Consider the following 14,695-nt stretch of genomic DNA (forward strand, 5'->3'; position numbering starts at 1 on the left):
GCATCTTCAGTATCACTATCCTATATGTCTAACATCACTTTTCAGTAACTTTCTCTCTCTCTCTCTCTCTCTCTCTCTCTCTCGGTACTAGATTGAACACTACTATGCTCGTCTCTGCCACCAGTTACAAGCTACTCGCTCCCAAGTTGAGCTTGCCACATGTACCTGTTTGGCGGAAAAATCACTATTCTACCTGGAGGGCAACCAGTAGAGTTCAACAGTTGGTGGACCCTTCCTCGGCCTTTTCTCAGTTACGCAGTTTGTCTCTACTCCTTCTAGGATACGAGATGGATTGGGTTGTTTGGAGGAAGAGACCAAACAGCGAGGTCATCGGTCTCATCGGATTAGGGAAGGATGGGGAAGGAAGTCGGCCGTGCCCTTTCAAAGGAACCATCCCAGCATTTGCCTGGAGCGAGTTAGGGAAATCACGGAAAACCTAAATCAGGATGGCCGGACGCGGGATTGAACCGTCGTCCTCCCGAATGCGAGTCCAGGGTGGATACGAGATGTCCAAAACAGTGTATGTAATGCATGCAACCACACGACGACTGGTCCGTGATTGCTACCAGAGGTTTAGAAATGTTGACGCAAACTGTTTCATCTCATGTGCCTCCAGTTGACATTGTCAGATGCACCTTTTTGGTGGAAAATTCACTCATTTATCCAAAGGACAACTTGCGGAATTTGAGTATGGGGTTGGCCGACTCTTCCTCAGCCTTTCTTAATTGTGGAGTTTGACTCTCCCCTGCTACAGATGGAGAACGTTGAATCTGGCGTCCAAGGCAGTGTATGTAATGTATACAAGCGCAAAAGGAACGGTCCAATGAACTAGGACTAGAAATTCGGAATGTTAGAGTAGAATGTTTAAGCTCGTGTGCCCTGTGGCACACAGCTGGGCGCCCGCGGGCACAGTTGGGCAAACACATGGTCGTAGTTCATCGGCCTGTATTCCGTGGCCATAGATGTGGCCAAGCGGTTAACACATGCGAAGAACGCGTACAACGGGGCTGCTTGGCGGGGAGCCTATGCTATAGCCCCATTCCCGAACGATGTCAGATGGCTCTGGTCAGGGCTAGAGATGGGCAAAAACCGACCTGTTAAAATCGATACCGGTATTTTATTTCCGAATAACAGGTATTTTTCGGTATTTGGTTTCGATAATATAAAAATGCAGTAAATGAAACAGGCAAAAAGGAATAAAACGTCTCAAAAATGAGATCGACAGGAAGTGCAAAATGGCTAAGCAGGGATGGCTAGAGGATAAATGTAAGGATGTAGAGGCTTATCTCACTAGGGGTAAGATAGCTACTGCCTACAGGAAAATTAAAGAGACCTTTGGAGGAAAGAGAGCCACTTGTATGAATATCAAGAGCTCAGATGGAAACCCAGTTCCAAGCAAAGAAGGAAAAGCAGAAAGGTGGAAGGATTATATAGAGGGTCCATACAAGGGCGATGTACTTGAGGACAATATTATGGAAATGAAGAGGATGTAGATGAAGATGAAATGGGAGATGTGATACTGCGTGAAGAGTTTGACAGAGCACTGAAAGACCTGAGTCGAAACAAGGCCCCAGGAGTAGACAACATTCCATTAGAACTACTGACCGCCTTGGGAGAGCCAGTCCTGACAAAACTCTACGATCTGGTGAGCAAGATGTATGAGACAGGCGAAATACCCTCAGACTTCAAGAAGAATGTAATAATTCCAATCCCAAAGAAAGCAGGTGTTGACATATCTGAAAATTACCGAACTATCAGTTTAATAAGTCACGGCTGCAAAACACTAACGCGAATTCTTTACAGACGAATGGAAAAACTAGTAGATGCCGACCATGGGGAATATCAGTTTGGATTCCGTAGAAATATTGGAACACGTGAGGCAATACTGACCCTACGGCTTATCTTAGAAGCTAGATTAAGGAAAGGCAAACCTACGATTCTAGCATTTGTAGACTTAGAGAAAGCTTTTGACAATGTTGACTGGAATACTCTCTTTCAAATTCAGAAGGTGGCAGGGGTAAAATATAGGGAGCGAAAGGCTATTTACAATTTGTATAGAAACCAAATGGCAGTTATAATAGTTGCGGGGCATGAAAGGGAAGCAGTGGTTGGGAAGGGAGAGAGACAGGGTTGTAGCCTTTCCCCGAAGTTATTCAGTCTGTATATTGAGCAAGCAGTAAAGGAAACAAGAGAAAAATTCGGAGTAGGTATTAAAATCCATGGAGAAGAAATAAAAACTTTGAGGTTCGCCGATGACATTGTAATTCTGTCAGAGACAGCAAAGGACTTGGAAGAGCAGTTGAACGGAATGGATAGTGTCTTGAAAGGAGGATATAAGATGAACATCAACAAAAGCAAAACGAGGGTAATGGAATGAAGTCGAATTAACTCGGGTGATGTTGAGGGTATTAGATTAGGAAATGAGACACTTAAAGTAGTAAAGGAGCTTTCTATTTGGGGAGCAAAATAACTGATGATGGTCGAAGTAGAGAGGATATAAAATGTAGACTGGCAATGGGAAGGAAAGCGTTTCTGAAGAAGAGAAATTTGTTAACATCGAGTATAGGTTTCTGAAAGTATTTGTATGGAGTGTAGCCATGTATGGAAGTGAAACATGGACGATAAATAGTTTAGACAAGAAGAGAATAGAAGCTTTCGAAATGTGGCGCTACAGAAGAATGCTGAATATTAGATGGGTAGATCACATAACTAATGAGGAGGTGTTGATTAGGATTGGGGAGAAGAGAAGTTTGTGGCACAACTTGACTGGAAGAAGGGATCGGTTGGTAGGACATTTTCTGAGGCATCAAGGGATCACCAATTTAGTACTGGAGGGCAGCGTGGAGGGTAAAACTCGTAGAGGGAGACCAAGAGATGAACACACCAAGCAGATTCCGAAGGATGTAGGTTGCAGTAGGTACTGGGAGATGAAGCAGCTTGCACAGGATAGAGTAGCATGGAGAGCTGCATCGAACCAGTCTCAGGACTGAAGACAACAACAACAACAATACCAGGTGCGTTTTTTACTTTTGCAAACAGATAAGTAAAAAAAATGAATTGCCTCTAATAGAAATCCTAAAACTTTGCGTTTTTAAATAAATCTTTTTTAAGAAAAAAGACGATGTAACTTTCGTTCGTAAAATATGAGTTGGTTTGAAATACTGCGTTATCATAGAAAATGGGAAAAGCTATCAGAGCTATTTTAATAACAATGCCTACAGAAACGAGCAGCAAATACATGGCACAGGAATTGGTACAGCACTGCTGAGACACTAATCTCATTGTTGCCACGTGTCGTGGCTTGTAGCAGTGTAGAAGGCTTGCCTCCGCTTAGCGTATACGGTAGTTTGCCACTGTCGTCGACAGACATTTGTTGTGTTGCAGAATAGCACCAACCGTTATCTGAAAATACTTTTACAATGTGGCATAACAATAATGTGCAATGCTTCATTTGTCTCTCATTTCTATGAAATAATAAAACAGGAAGAAAATTACAGTTCTGTTCTGGTAACGTACCACAAGCTTTTGCAGTCCTTGTTTCATCCGACGAAACCGGTTCCTGTAAGGACTGCCCAAAAATAGTAGAGGGGCTTTGTTGTTGTCTCAGTTCCAGTACGTGATTGTGTACCGTCCGACAGTTCAACATGGTAATGCGGACGCACTTTCACGTCTTCCGATTGGCCCTGATACAGACTTCGACGCTTCTTGTTCAAAATGACAGTAGAGAGTCACGTGTGTTGATCCCTAAAGCATTGCAAAAGGAGTGTTGCAGTTACTTCGCCAAGGACACTGGGGGATTGTACGAAACAGTTAGCGCGTAAACACTGTACTTGGCAGGGTATGGACGCCCAAATAGAACCGATTACGTCACAGTGACACGCATGTGCGGAAAATCAGTCCCCTCCAGCACAAAAATTCTCTCCTTGGCCTAAATCACAATCGCCATGGCAACGTGTGCACATAGTCCTTGCGGGATCATTTTGGAACACCTGTTGGTTGATTTTAGTTGACTCGTACAGCAAGTTTCCTTTTGCTGTGCCAATGACCTCGACAACTCACGTAGCACAATTCAGGTGTTGGTATCGATTTTTTGTCTCGAAGGTTTACCTGAAGTAATAGTGTCAAACAACGGCCCTCAGTTCACATCAAATGAATCTGAAACATACAGTGAACATGATGGCACACAGCATCTAACTAGTGCACCGTTCCATCCACAGTCAAACGCCGAAGCGGAACGTTTTGTCAGAACCTTCAAGCAGCAGACAGACAAACTTAGCTCCGCACACACCAGGGATGAAGCATTGAAATAGTTTATCGCCTCATATCATTCGCACCCACGACATGGACCATCGCCGGCGGAATTGCTTCACGGCCGCTGCCATCGGACACAGCTCAACCCTCCTCAGTATCCGGCGCCGAAGGAAGGCCGGAAGTATCGCTTCGCGCCACATGATATTGTCTTTTACACGGTTTTTAGCGACAGCAGACGGCGGGCGTGAAGCGAGATCGTCCGTCGACTAGACGCTTGCATGTATCTTCTTTCAGGTCCAGATGGCTTGCAGCGCCGCCATCAAAATCAACTTCGCCTCTGTCAAGTACACGATGATCCTTCAGTCTCTCTTCCCCCAGATTCTCGGGTCCAGAGGACAGCGTGGCCACAGCAACCACCAGCGGGTGTCCTCACTACACCACTGGATGACCCCACGGAGACGGAGCCTTCGCCTCCTCCGCTTCCTCTCGCCCTAGCGATGGAGCTGGACCTGCCCACCCCGCTGCAGTCACCGCCTTCATCTGGTTCATGGCAGCGGGAGGTGGACGCGTACCCTTCTGGTGGTTTTCCGGGGGACGTTTCCGCCAGTGTGCAGGCCGGATTGCAGGGTACGGCCGGAAGCTTGACGTCCCCTGGAGGCACAGATTGCGGCTGGGCGATGCATCCACACTCGTGCCTCCCCCGCCGTGGTCGCACTCCCTACACGACGACGGTCCGTAGCTTTGTGGGGGGGGGGGGGGGGGGGGGCAGCAATGTTCTGGCATACCACAAGCGGCGGAAGGAAGATAAAGAACTCAAGAGAAGCCTGTGAAACGATGTCGGCCAATGATTCTCTGATTAGGACCGCACCACGACAGGAGTGACATCAGCAAGAAGAGAATATAAGCGCCACTCCTGCCAGCCGCGGCCGCTCAGTATTGGGACAGTATTCGCACAGTTGTAGACCGACACTCGCAGAACAGTTATTAGTTTTCCATGTCCATTGCTTGTTTGGATATTGTCTATGGCGAAGAACATTTGTTTGCATGTCACCCATCGCTTGCGACACTTGTTGTAAATACAAGTTAAGTCTTGTCATTCTTCTTTTTCGTAATAAAACTACTAATGTTATTTGCTTGAATTTTTGTACAGCATTCCAAGAACACAGCATCCTTTAGGCACCCTCTACGAGACGACTGGGCAGCATTCCACAACCACCACTGTAAGCAATGGCAGTTCGCAACAAATGGAATATAAATTAATTAAATAACTCACAACCATCATTTTTAATACTCGGATTCGCACACTGTGGTTCAGTGTTGGAGCAGCTCATCCTACCTGTGATGGTGCAGGCAGGGTGTGGGATATGCGAGGCAGCGTGCAGTACGGCGGCAGTGACGTAGGCCGCCACCAGAGAGCAGCAGTGTGCTACCAGGGCACGAGACAAGACCCGGCTCAGCAGCACTGGAACAATACAGCGTGGCGAGGGATTAGCCATCTTGTAACATGGCAGAAGACTACAGCGCAGCTCACAGCAAGCGCACCATCATTTGGCACTATCCCTTCAGAGCAAGTGTGAACCCAGCGGTTCTGGGGAGAGGAGATCATAGTATTTTACAGCCTCCCTCAAAAATCGTACTTTTTCGCCTGACATTTTAATGTTACGCAGACACCTACGATTTTAATAAAAATAACAATAAATACATCATTTGTTTAATATAATAATAATAATAATAATAATAATAACAATAAGTTTACATAAGTACACAGTACACAACTTTAGCATGACAGGCAAGAAACAGCCATTCTGAGAAATGTTGTTGTTGTTGTGGTCTTCAGTCCAGAGACTGATTTGATGTAGCTCTGCATGCTACTCTATCCTGTGCAAGCTTCTTCATCTCCCAGTATCTACTGCAACCTACATCCTTCGAATCTGCTTAGTGTATTCATCTTTTGGCCTCCCTCTACGATTTCTACCCTCGAAACTGCCCTCCAATACTAAATTGGTGATCCTTTGATGCCTCAGAACATGTCCTACCAACCGATCCCTTCTTCTAGTCAAGTTGTGCCACAAATTTCTCTTCTCCCCAGTCCTATTCAATACCTCCTCATTAGTTATGTGATCTACCCATCTAATCTTCAGCATTCTTTTGTAGCACCACATTTCGAAAGCTTCTATTCTCTTCTTGTCTAAACTATTTATCGTCCACGTTTTACTTCCATACATGGCTACACTCCATATAAATACTTTCAGAAACGACTTCCTGAGACTTTGCAGCGCTAGAATTAGTCTTGGTCACAGGAAAGGGGAATTTTGTTAAAATTCACTAAAGGCACAGTTGGGCGATGAAGTCTAGGGCCGCTGCCCGTATGTGGTAACAGTCGGCAGCTAGTAGGCCAGGCAAACTAAACAAGGCATGGAGCTGCAGCGGCGTATTGCACGTACGAGTTGTTCTGAGTAGTGCAACAACAAGGCAGGAAAACCCCCAGCGTTGTTGGAAGTTATTGCGATGTATGAGGCGGGGCGCTAGGCCAGAGCCAGGAGGGCGATGTGTAAGTGACTGCTATAGTTTCTGTCTCTCTCTGACACTACATCAGAAGGGAGGTGTGCCAGGTCAGTCAAGAGTGGGGTCGGACCAGTGCTGGTCTACACTTATAGGAGCCATTTTGTGCAATAATGTTGTAAATATTCAATGTAAATCTGCTCTTTGTTTCCATGTACTTGTTCGGGCTGTATTCCGCCTCCCGGGACACAACACCAGGGCCAGACAGAATGGCAACCAGGTACTTGGAGACTGCACAGTCTGCCTGAAGGAGGGCAGTGACAGCAGTCTGCAATGGGTCCAGGATGGGCCACATTCACTTCCCATCTGGCGTACCTGGGTCCAGGCGATGCGTATGCTGCGGGAGGCGTGGCAGCACTGAAGCAACGCCAGAGACAGTGGCAGATGTTGTCATCCAGCAAGCACCACTAGTGGCAAACTGCAGCACTGCATCCAGGAGGGCGCTGGTTCGAGTCCGGTCCTGTCCTCGTAGCAGCAGTGGCCGAGGGTCATGGGTGACCAGTACGTCCACGTTTGTCCCATGGTCAGACAGAGCAGGCCAAAAGGGGCACAGGGCGGCGAGGACCAGGGACTGTAGCAGTCGCCGGAATCACAGGCAGCTACACGACACAAGACGTGACGCATCAGCGGGCGGCGACCGGGGCGAGCGCGGCTGATTTCCAGCTGAGTGGTCTTGATGAGCAGCGGTGTCAGCATATCAGGAGGTCCTGAGCCAGCTGGACTCGCAGGACAACGCTGTGGGCGACACGCCGACCCTACACTGCACCCATCGGAGTACTGCGAATTATGTGAATAAAGAAACGCTTCCGAATACCACTGTATCATTCTGCACTGCCCCTTGACGAACTTGCTTGGCCCCCTGACGAAATATGGCACGGTGGGTCCCGGCTTCAGCTAGGCCATCTGGAGTCCCAGCTTCGACCATCCATGCCCCACAACAACTTAAATCTATACTAGATGTTAACAAATTTCTTTTCTTCAGAAACGCTTTCCTTGCATTGCCTGTCTACAGTTTATATCCTCTCTACAAATAGCAAAACTCATTTACAACTTTTAGCGTCTCATTTCCTAATCTAATTCGCACAGCATCACCTGATTCAATTCGACTACAATCCATTATCCTCGTTTTGCTTTTGTTGATGTTCATCTTATATCCTCCTTTCAAGACACTGTCCATTCCGTTCAGCTGCTCTTCCAGGTCTTATGCTGTCTCTGACAGAATTGCAATGTCATCGGCGAACTTCAAAGTTTTCATTTCTTCTCCATGGATTTTAATTCCTACTCCGAATTTTTCCTTTGTTGCCTTTACTGGTGGCTCAATATACAGATTGAATAATATCGGGGAGAGGCTGCAACCCTGTCTCAGTCTCTTCCCAACCACTGCTTCCCCTTCATGCCCCTCGACTGCCATCTGGTTTCTGTACAATTAAGCTTGTGAATTCACAGACGAAGTTCTACAGTGATGTGAACTATTTTGCTGGTTTCAAGTTACTTCACGAACTATGTGAAAACTATAAAATGATTAATACGTTTTTGGAACCTGTTAACTGTATAAAATGCATATTTGAACCATGACTAGTTTTTTTAATTTTAAACCCTAATTCTACCGGTTACGGTCTTGGACCATCTTCACAAATTGGGGGTTAAAATGGTTTAAATCACCACATTGCTTTAGTCATTATTTAAAATGTGTAGTGCATGCCATGAAAGTAAATATATGACACAGGACTTTAAAAGCAAACATTCGAATACCAAATGTACACAGAGCAATAGTTGGGACTGTTTAGGTTAGGTAGTTACTGTTGAGCGTTACCTGGGAAGCAGGAGTAAATGGCGATAGTGGCGAGCAGAAAGGCTGTGCCCAGCACCAGCAGACAGACGTAGACGACGCGCCTGGTGCGCTCGCCGCTGCTGGGGTTGGCCACCCTGCTCTTGCAGTACAGGAAATGCTCCGCGTCTGCGCAGTACTGGTGGGCTGACAGGTGTCTCCCTTCTGGGGATTCCCCATCCTCCACAGCAGCGCCGCCATCGGCCAGCAGCCGGTACCGCCTACCAGCAGGCAGCACCACTACGTGTTCGTTCTCCTCACACTGCGCCAAACAACGAAATGCACATTAGCTATCGCTAACTTACCAGGATTATCCAGAAAGTAACAGTGGGTCTATCGCGTAGGTGGGTGGGGCTGCAGCCGCCATCCTGGTCCCATAACGTTCCTACACTCAGTACGGATCCAGTGTTGGCAGCGTGTGTTCTGTGTCTCAACTACTTTGCTGTCTGTGACGTGTTTGCGCGCTGCAATAGAAAGTCCCGTCGTTTGTGACATACCTTGTCTCATTAAGTTTCTGTTGGGAAAGAAGCTGCAAGCCATCGGAACTTTATCGCAACCTTTGTTATGTGTACGGAAAAGGAATAATGAGTGAAAGTCAACTGTGGCAATAGTGCGGTGATTTTATACACAACCATACCAATATTTATGATGAGGACCACAGTAATGGCTTAGCCTTGTGACTGAGGAGGGCTGCAACACTGACCTTCCTCGAAGATTACGAGAAAAATGGTAACAAAATTATGAATCGTGTCGTAACTGGGGATGAGAGTTGGATGAAGCATGTCAACAGTAAAACAAAAAGGTAGTCGATAGCCCGGGGGGATACAAATTCTCCCAAGAAACCAAGGAGGTGTTTACAAACACTGCTAGAAGCAACATAATGGCTACTGTGTTTTGGGACTCGAAGGGAACGATTCTCGTTGATTTTCTTGAGCGTGGCACAAAAGTTAACTCAGAGGTCTATTGCCAAACACTGACAAAGTTAAGGTGGGTGTTACAAACAAGTGTCAGGGAAAACGTAGCGCAAAAGTTTTATTTTTTCACGACAACGCACGCCCACACACGACCAAACGTACCCGAGAGCTCCTGCAGCTTTTTAAATGGGAGATGTGGTCTTCAGGGCCTGATCATGGTGTTTTCTTTTCCTTTAGTTTATTTTAATATTGTGGTAACGTTCCTCTAGTAACTGTTAAAAACGTAAACTTACATACGTTCTATGGGATTGTCAACATTCTTCTCCCAACCACCTGTTCCTACACTTCAAATTTCCAATGGTTCCACTCAAATGCATGATACATCAGTTGGCTAGATGGCGGACACTTTTGAAAGAATGGTTAATGAAACTTTGGCTGTTTGAATAGAGTTCAGTTTCACGAAAAGCCACTTTCTTCTGTACCTCATGAAATCCAAATCAGCATTAGTAAAACTCCTACTTCATGTTGTAAGACAAGCTCCTGAAGCTGTCAAAAACATTTTCACTTAACTTAATTTGTTAACAAGATACTGCAGGAAAAGTACAAGATATCTTAAGATCAATAACATCTAACATGGGTGTGTGTGTTGTCCTTAGCGTAAGTTAGATTAAGTAGTGGGTAAACTTAGAGACCGATGACCTGACCAATGACCTCAGCAGTTTGTCCCATTAGGCCTTACTACAAATTTGCATCTAATTGATGGCATGTCGACCACGATTTTTAGAGGGAAAATAACGGATCAAATACAGGAATTCTACTTGTAATGTATTACTACGAACTGGCATAAAATACAAACTAAGTATTAAATTTGTGCATTGAGATGAATCTCAACTATTAGTTCTACTTTAAAAACTGTATTTCTTAGTAATTACGTTAATGAAGATTGCCGAATACCTTACTGATCCCAATTTTCAATTTTGCCCCATAAATTCATTAAATCATAAAATGTATAGAAAAATTTTTAACAATCAAATAATAATCCTTAGAAGTTGTGTAATAAGCCTTTAATTCAGAAACTGGTTTAAAACGTGTTTTTGTAGATTAGTTATCACAGTCCCTCATGAACCATGGACCTTGCAGAGATGGATGGGCTTGAGAACTTCAGGATACAGATATCTATACTGTATGTGCAACTACAGTGGGCTGGTATATGAAGAGAGGCCAGAAAAACATGTGGCTCCCAAAGAGGGGCAGCTGCTTTTCCAATAGTTGCAGAGGCTACAGTCTGCATGATTGACTAATCTGGTCTTGTAACATTAGCCAGCATGACCTTGCTGTGCTGGTACTGCCAACAGCCGAAAACAATGGAAACTACAGACGTTATTCTTCCCTAAAGACATGCAGCTCTTCTCCTTGGGTAAAATATTCGAGAGGGAAAATAGCCTCCATTTGGGTTTTTGGGTGTGGAGTACTCAGGAGGATAATGACATCAGGGAAAAGAAAATTGACATTCTACAGATCGAGCATGGAATGTTAGATCCCATAACGTAGGTGGGTTAGAAAATATGGAAAGAAAAATGGATAGGTTGATGTTAGATATAGTGAGGATTTGGGAAGTTCAGTAGCAGGATTAACAGGACTACTGGTCATGCGAGTAAAGGTTTATAAATACAGAATCAAAAAGGGCTAGATCTAATAAGGAAAAAGAAAATAAGAGCACAGGTAAGCTGCAATGAACAGCATAGGGAACAAATTGTGGTAGCTACCGCAGTAGTAGAAGTTTATATACCAAGTAGCTCTGTAGATGAAGAAGGGATTGAAAAATTGTGTAATGAGATAAGAGAACAGATGTGCTGTCAATTTGTATTAATGATACACAAAATATAAGAAATCGTATAAAAACACTTTCTGAAGAACAAAGCGCTGCGTTTATGCGACCTGCATCAGCAGCGAAACCTACCGAGTCTGCTTAAAACATGGACAGAAATGTGAAGTATAATATTCGTAGTGATTAGTGCTATTGTTGACATGAACTGCAATGAGAAAATCGGAAAGTTGTATCACCTGAGGTAGCCAAATAACACGTTTCAAATCAGGTTCATTACAACTCGACTTAATTCGCTTAAATAGAAATTGTGGCAAGGAGAATGGCTGTAAAGGCTTTATCAATTAAAGACGTAAAGTCTGTAAATGAGTCTGCGATCACGCTATGGGATCGTATTTTATTTGTAAAGGTCCATCTTGATCACATTAACTGTCCAAGTCACAATTACAGGCTTCGGTTACTGCCATCTTCAGATCTATTATAAATAAAAAACAGTGGTGTAACCAGCTACGTTCAGTTAGCTGAAGCAAAATCTGCAACAGGCCTAGTGATACATAAGAAAAATAAAAAACTGTTTATATGATGAGCAGCCATGCATGCCACCCATACATACTATAAAATAGTCGGATGTCGCTATCAATGCCAAATCTGTTTATGTAGGTAGATAGATAGTAAGTGCTGGTGATTGCCTGGATGCGTCCAGTAGCCCTATTTATACAAATAACTGAGGCCAGCAGAGGGCGCTGGGGCTAGGGTACATGAGTATTCAGTATCGTAAATTTGATAGTTAAAGTGCAGTATGCGTAGTCATTAATTAAAATTACTTCATATGGCAGCAGGAGCGTCGGACAATAAAACATGAATTGACATAAAACATGTGGAATTAGATTCATACTTAAAATGAACATAAAACATGTAAAGAGTAATGACGAGAAGCTCCTGGCCTGGCAAAGTAAAAGGTACACAACTGTGCAAAAGCCAGAATAAAAAGTTTAGTAGCGTTGTCCAGAGCGCCTTGCCACGGTTCGCGCGGATCCCCCCCTCGGAGGTTCGAGTCCTCCCTCGGGCATGGGTGTTTGTGTTGTCCTTAGCGTAAGTTAGTTTAAATTAGCTTACGTAGTGCGTAAGCCTAGGGTCCAATGACGTCAGCAGTTTCATCCCGTAGGAACTTACCACAAATTTCCAAAAAGTTTAAAAGTAACATCACATCTTTAAAACGAAACCTTTCAGAATGACAACAAAATGAAACATAATCGTTAGTGTAAGGTAATTAACAAAACAGTGACTATGTAAGGGGTTCACCACCCTGCTGGAGTAAATGTAATCTCGATGTATTGCTCATTGCTAGAACGACAATTCACAGGCGCTGCCTGAGACATAAAATATCTTTGGCCCTGTTAAAAGCTAGCTGTAATAGAGTCGCAGGTGAGAACAGTCGCTCGCTGCTACAGTGTAGTACAGCCTGTCGCCGGTACAACGCAGTTTATAGTTAGTAGTTGTTAAAGTCACAGTGCAGAACTATATGGAACTGAATAATTGTGATCAGCCGCAGAGCTAAATGATACCATGGAATGAGATGATGGTGAACAAATGAATAACTGTTAATATAATGAAACATCAACAGAGTAATTAAGCCATCCACCTATTCTATGGTAATTTTTTTTATTGGCATGCGCATAGTAAAGTCAGTTTTCTGAGATGTTAATCTTAATTTGTTTCAATCTTTACTTTTGTGATTCGTCAGCACCAATTGACCCAGATTTGTAATGTATTCAATTTTCCCGTGTAATGGATTGTAGATCTTTATCAATAAAGTAAAAAATTTTCAGAATATAATTGATTTTACCAGTCAACTATAAAAGTATAGTTTCCCCTTAAGTCATTGCCAGTCCCGATCCAGTCATTTATCTAAATTAAAATATTCCAGAATTTTTGTCAGATCATAGTCATGTGCTCTTTAATAATCACACGAGCAACTGTGTCACTAAGTAAAGGCCGGCCGGGGTGCCCGAGCGGTTCTGGGCTCTACAGTCTGGAACCGCGAGACCGCTACGGTGCAGGTTCGAATCCTGCCTCGGGCATGGATGTTTGTGATGTTCTTAGGTTAGTTAGGTTTAAGTACTTCTAAGTCTAGGGGACTGATGACCTCAGACGTTAAGTCCCATAGTGCTCAGAGCCATTTTGAACTAAGTAAAGTCAGTTTTTCTCGTAATTCAGATCTCAGGCAAATGTTGTCCAGTATCAATAGACAGGCCAGCATTGCACTAAGCTGTGCCATTTACGAGCAGATATATAGACAGCGTTATCCGGCGACGCCATCATGACGTATGAATTTTTCTGTTTATTTCTCACGGACGGATTCAGATTGATTCCACAGGGCCATGGAATAGCGCTGCTTACGTAAAAAATTTTCATGAGTTAAGATTTATCACTTTTCATACGTCAGAATTAAATTATCCAAATTTAATTATTTTTATTTTCTGTTCGGGAAGGTTACACATCATTATTTAATATTTTTTTATTTATACGGGAAGGTTACAACTATTAGTTACAATCTCGATAGCCGATCTCAGTGGCTCCGCCTCGTGGCTTCTCTGTAAGACGTTTGGTTTTCCTCTGTCGGAGCTTTCGGAAGAAGGCCCTGTCTCCTCGCCGCTGTTCGCCGGCGCACACGACCGCACTCCAAACTGTTGCTGCCCGCGACGCTGCTTTATGAATACATCACAACCTGAACGCTTATTTTGATGAGCGCCGGCCACCAGTGACGCAACTTAATAAAATCGAACAAAGTATGATCCGTATAGACAGCATTGCACTTTCAAAGGTTCACTAATAGGAAGTGCGGCTAAACTGAGTGTATCACCTTGATGATAAATTAATAGTAAGCACCTTCTGTACAGAACCTCGAAACACCCCGCCTCATACTGCCACAAAGAGTCGATAAACACAGGTGAGACGCAAGTCAAACACATTAAAGTAAGCCGGCCGCGGTACCCGATCGGTTCTAGGCGCTCAGTCCGGAACCGCGCGATTGCTACGGTCGCAGGTTCGAATCCAGCCTCGGGCGTGGATGTGTGTGATGTCTTTAGGTTAGTTAGGTTTAAGTACGAGGGTAAGTCAAATGAAAACCTTAAATTTGTAATAACAAATCTAAATTTCGCGCGGTTATCCTGTAAGTTGGTAAGCGTGCTCCAAACAGCGTGCAGAATGGCCTGTCGGTGGCAGCACAGTGCAGATGCACACATACCGTCGCAGTATCAATATAAAGATGCCCCCCCCCCCACTTGCGACTTGTACCAGCGTTCTGTTATTCAG

The 14,695-nt window shown here is 44.3% G+C and overlaps 1 protein-coding gene across 1 annotated transcript in view; it reads right to left on the minus strand.

Moving 5' to 3' along the window:
* LOC124545657 overlaps nt 1-14,695 on the minus strand; it is a 162,007-nt gene that overhangs the window by 85,317 nt on the left and 61,995 nt on the right. The window contains exons 5-6 of the mRNA XM_047124605.1: nt 8,627-8,903; nt 5,588-5,713 (exon numbers count right to left, since the gene is read on the minus strand). Of these exons, the coding sequence (XP_046980561.1) occupies nt 5,588-5,713; nt 8,627-8,903 (403 nt within the window). The remainder of the gene's footprint in view (nt 1-5,587; nt 5,714-8,626; nt 8,904-14,695) is intronic.

The sequence above is a fragment of the Schistocerca americana genome, chromosome 8 (genome assembly GCF_021461395.2).
Source record: "Schistocerca americana isolate TAMUIC-IGC-003095 chromosome 8, iqSchAmer2.1, whole genome shotgun sequence".
Lineage (NCBI taxonomy): Eukaryota > Metazoa > Arthropoda > Insecta > Orthoptera > Acrididae > Schistocerca > Schistocerca americana.